Source organism: Carya illinoinensis, chromosome 3 (assembly GCF_018687715.1).
Source record: "Carya illinoinensis cultivar Pawnee chromosome 3, C.illinoinensisPawnee_v1, whole genome shotgun sequence".
Lineage (NCBI taxonomy): Eukaryota > Viridiplantae > Streptophyta > Magnoliopsida > Fagales > Juglandaceae > Carya > Carya illinoinensis.
In genome coordinates, this window is record NC_056754.1 from 51231764 (window position 1) to 51236299 (window position 4536).

The following is a 4536-nucleotide window of genomic DNA, read 5'->3' on the forward strand; positions in this document are numbered from 1 at the left end:
GGATCGCGGCATTCATCTTGTATTTCAAATAAACAAAAATTTTATGTGAAGTTATTTTTACATACTCTTTATACACTCCATTAATATGATTGGCTATATCACTTTTTTTAATATAAAATAACTTTTTTACCAATCATATCAATAGAGTGCGTAAGGAATAGGTAAAAGTAACTTTATAAAACAGAATTTATCTGATACTAAGAGATAGTCTCCATTATTTAAATGATATAAGATAATGACTGTTACGTGGATTTCAAGAGCCTTAACCTTTACCAAAAAAAAGCAAAAACTAGTTTTAGAACTTTAGATAAGCGAATGCCAATCTATGATCTATATATTTATGAAAATTATGTTTCTATTTTGCCACCTCATCCATTCTTCTTGTATTAAATGGTCATAAATTGGTTATTTAAATTTCAGATTAAATCGGCCCGAATCAAATCACCTTTTTTTTTTTCAAGCCATTGAAAATGTTCAATGGCTCAAAAAAAAAAAAAACTGAGTGCAAACCCATTTTCAATGGCTCAAAAAAAATACTGAGTGCAAACCCGCACCTTGTGCGCCGGCAACGTGAGATCTCTCACTCTCCAAACTCTCACAGATATGATCAGATGTTGAAGAGATACAGTTGAATGAATTCAGTTATGTTGCTATTTTTTATCCACAGCACTTTGATTTTTGCATTTGGTTCAAGAGATAGTGTTGTATATCCACACGACACCCCTCATGAAATAGCCTTGGACATCGTTATGGCACGCGACGGAAACATGGGAATGGGAACAGACAAGAAACCTGACATTTATCTCAAAGACTGGCAGCCATCAATCTGGCACAAGAAATTCAAAACCATGCACGGTAATTCGTACCCGATTCAAACCACATCTGTCTACATAAGAATTCCCAGAAAACAGTGATAATGTTAATTAAAAAAAAAAAAAAAGAATTCCAAATATACCTGCATCTTGGTGCAAAATACAGTAATCTGGGTCATAAAAATAATGGCCAAGAGACTGATTCGATTCAAAGCAAAATAACAGGGATTCAGACGCAATAGAGAGGAGCTGCTAAGAACCTTGACAATATCGTTTTTAAGTTATGATTTAGAAGAATATCCCATGACTCATTCGTTCATTCCTTTTAACTAAAGTATACCGCAAACCTATTGGAAATTTTAAAGAACCTATTTCTTGCCATTTGACAATAGATTTCTTCAAACGAAGAATGAATAGAAACTTGAAACAAATAAATTGATGCTATTGATTAAAAATTTTTGTACAGCCCCCAAGGAAAACAAAATAGAAACTTCACAATAAATCGGGAATAAAACAAACTACCAAACTCTAATCAAAATCATCAACAGTAAGCCAGTCGTTCGACTCCTCACCTTCTGAATCTTTATCTTGAGGATTTGAGTGGACTGCCTTTTGCTGGCCACCACCAACCAGAGACTCAGGACTTCCCTTCAGTTGAACCCAGTCATTGCATCCTCTGGGTGAAGAAACCTTAGTTTCCTCGACAGAGTTGAGGCCTGATAGTCTATTAGAGAGATCATTATCATCCTCCTCCAGATCACTGAATGAAAGGTCCTCATGTTCAAGTTTATTCTGGGTGCGCAAAGTAGTGCCTGTATCAATAGGTTCATCTTCTAACCACTTTTCAGTATTCTGTTCATCATCCATTTCTACTCCTGCACTTATGATGCCAGTTGAAGCCTCTTCCTCAGATAGTACATTCTTCCCTTCTGGCTTGCTCGCCATGCAGCCATCTTGAGATTTATCAAGAGTCTTTCTGTTGTCATTCTCTACCTGTGCATTCTTTTGCAGCTTCTTCAAAAGTGCATCTCTTGATTCCACAATCTGCAAAGAAGAAACAAGTATTAAAAGAGATGCATTTGTTTGAGGAAAAAAAAAACTCATCAAAACCCTCCCAAAATGTAAATGGGGGAAAGAATACAATTTTTTTTTTAGCTAGTCTAATTCTCAATAAAATTCATTAAAAAAAACTTATATCCGCTTTAAAAAAATCTTTTACATGAACTATAATACTATCATTCTAAAAGGGAACAGTTTCACTTCATCCACAACCACGTTCAAGCAAGAGCTTATAAGACTAAAAAGGAAACATTTTTTTTTTTATCAAAGCAACACAGCAGACAACATATGGGAACAAATATCTTGCCTTTGAAGTTGATAGAAGCTCAAAATCATGTTCACTTAATCTTGGCAGCAACAATATGAAATAAATTATCCAAAATCTTTCTTCACTCATATAACTCTGAAGTTTAGCTCTAAGAGCTGCCAAACTTGGGGCTAGACGCTCAACAGTTGAAGCATGTTCTCTCTGAGCATCAGACATGTTGAAATCTGCAACAAAACAAGCCAGATCATAAACTAATCGTGCTAGGCCTCTACATTCATTTTTTCCATTGCCTTAGTGATCCAACAGTTTTTTCAGTATCTACTACAAATATAAACATACCTGATTTTATTGGACTGCGTCTGTGTTTGTGTGTCATTGACAGATAAATACAACAGAAACCCAAAAGAACTTCATGAAGCTCAAGCTTCATATGCAGTGTGCTAAAGCTTTGCTCTAATTACAGATAACACTTTACTGACTTCTGTAGTAGAAGTCAATAAAAATTCGTTTGATATCCCCGAGTACATCACTGCATCAATAGGGTTGTAAAAAGCCAATGTTAGACCTCACAGACAAGAGTGGTGACATCCAGTTTATGGCCATGAAGCGGAAAAAGGTCATCTTGTTTAACAAATTCCTTGGCCAAATATTCCTCTAAATTTTTAGATTCACCTTTCCACAGCAGAAAACCCAGTTCTTGGGTTTCCACCACGACTTAGAATGATAAGCCATTCAGAAGTCCAGTGAAGGAAAATAGTAAACAATGCATTAGATTATTTAAAACAATAAAAAATCCAAGCTCCCAGCAATGAATGAAATTGAAAAGGCAGTGTAAGCAAGCCGACGATGCTGCTATGATTTTTTACTCAATAACCAAAAAAATACCACAATAATGATCGAATTCAGAAAAATGCAGTGAAAACATTAACAATTACAGCAATAAATCCAATCAAACTGATTTAAAAAGCAAAATTTAAAATTATTTTAGTAAAATAAACGCTACCGTTGTCCAGTGGTAAAGGAAAATCATTCCAGAGCTCGGGGCGCGCCGAAATCTCGCACACAAAATCAACAACTTCATCGGTGACCCCAGGCACACCATCATCAATACGATCTTCGTCGTCCTCTCCCGAAGCTTGTTCGTCTCTAACTTCGTCGTTCTGGGACAGAAAAAAGTTCAAAGCGAGCCTCGAGATCTCACTCACCGCCTTGTTACTGGACAGAAGGGAAAGGCCGGTTCTGAAGCTCCCGCTGATTTCGACCAGATCGTTGCGGATCCCGAGGAGAGATTGCGACGATGATGAAACATCGGATGAATCAACGGAGACGGTGGGGGTGATCGGAGTAGCAGGCGATGGTGCCATAAATTCGGCGACGCCGCGAAATCTGGTGGCGAGGGTTTGGCCGAGGAGGGAGAGGTCGTGTGTGAGGGCAGGTGGAGAGGTGGAGGGGGAGTGCTCCGGAGAGGAAGAGTGGTGGGAGTGGGAGCAGGAAGAATCAGGGTCGTCGGATTGGGAAGATTTGAAGAGCCAAGACATTGCAATGGTTTCGCAATCTCGCAATCTTAAGATATGGGACTCAGTAGAGAGAAAACATGCGAAGATTTGCTGAATTGTGAAAGTTCAATCAAATTATGGCACTTCAACTTCACGACGACGATGATGAACCACCATAAGCAGAAGAAGAAGGCTCCCCCATCCCATTTTTTCTTCTTCCTTTTTTTTTTTTTTTTTAAGAAAAAATATTTGCATACACATTTATTTTCTAATTATATTATACAAATACTGACGGAGTCTGCGTAAATTAGGAATATATGGAGATGGTAGTATTGTTTTTAATAATTATCAATAGAGGGTTGAATCCCACAATTAATAATAGTAGTTGTTAATAAAGAATGGAATTCCGGAATGTTAGTTTTATATTATATTAGTTTTAGGCTCCTGAGTGATTGTTTACGTTGTTTTTCCTTTAAGCTTGCATTGTTCGCCGACAATTTGGTATCAAAAGCCAAGTTTCCTACGTAGCTCCCTTCCACGAGTTCACGAAATTTAAGGAGTATGGCACGCCTTGCCTATCACAGCAGTAATATGATGATGTCCTTTTAGAAGTAGTCCACCAAGTGGGGTCCCTCACCAAGCGAATGGATGCTGTGTGGAACCATGTATTCGACAAATCCGAAAGATCTGACACTAATAATCCAAGATGTTCGGTGATGGAGGACAAAACAGTGATGACCCTGGGCAGATGTTGCCCCTCACAATGCTCACATCCTTCCAAGGATCTCGATGGATGCCTCGCATGTATACCAAAGAGAACCCATCCCACCTGCGCATGGAAAACTTGGGAGTCCAATTTTGATGATGTAGCACGAGGAGTAACAGTGGAGGTACTAGATTT

At 38.0% G+C, this 4536-nt stretch overlaps 1 protein-coding gene across 1 annotated transcript; it reads right to left on the bottom strand.

Moving 5' to 3' along the window:
• Positions 1 to 1233: 1233 nt before the first annotated feature.
• On the bottom strand, positions 1234 to 4082 carry LOC122305179. Its single transcript, XM_043117529.1, has 3 exons — positions 3143 to 4082; positions 2179 to 2363; positions 1234 to 1856 (listed from the first exon to the last, which is right to left on the bottom strand). Exons 1-3 carry the CDS (start codon positions 3675 to 3677, stop codon positions 1341 to 1343), a joined length of 1236 nt encoding a protein of 411 aa, XP_042973463.1. The 5' UTR covers positions 3678 to 4082; the 3' UTR covers positions 1234 to 1340.
• Between the last annotated feature and the right edge of the window lie 454 nt (positions 4083 to 4536).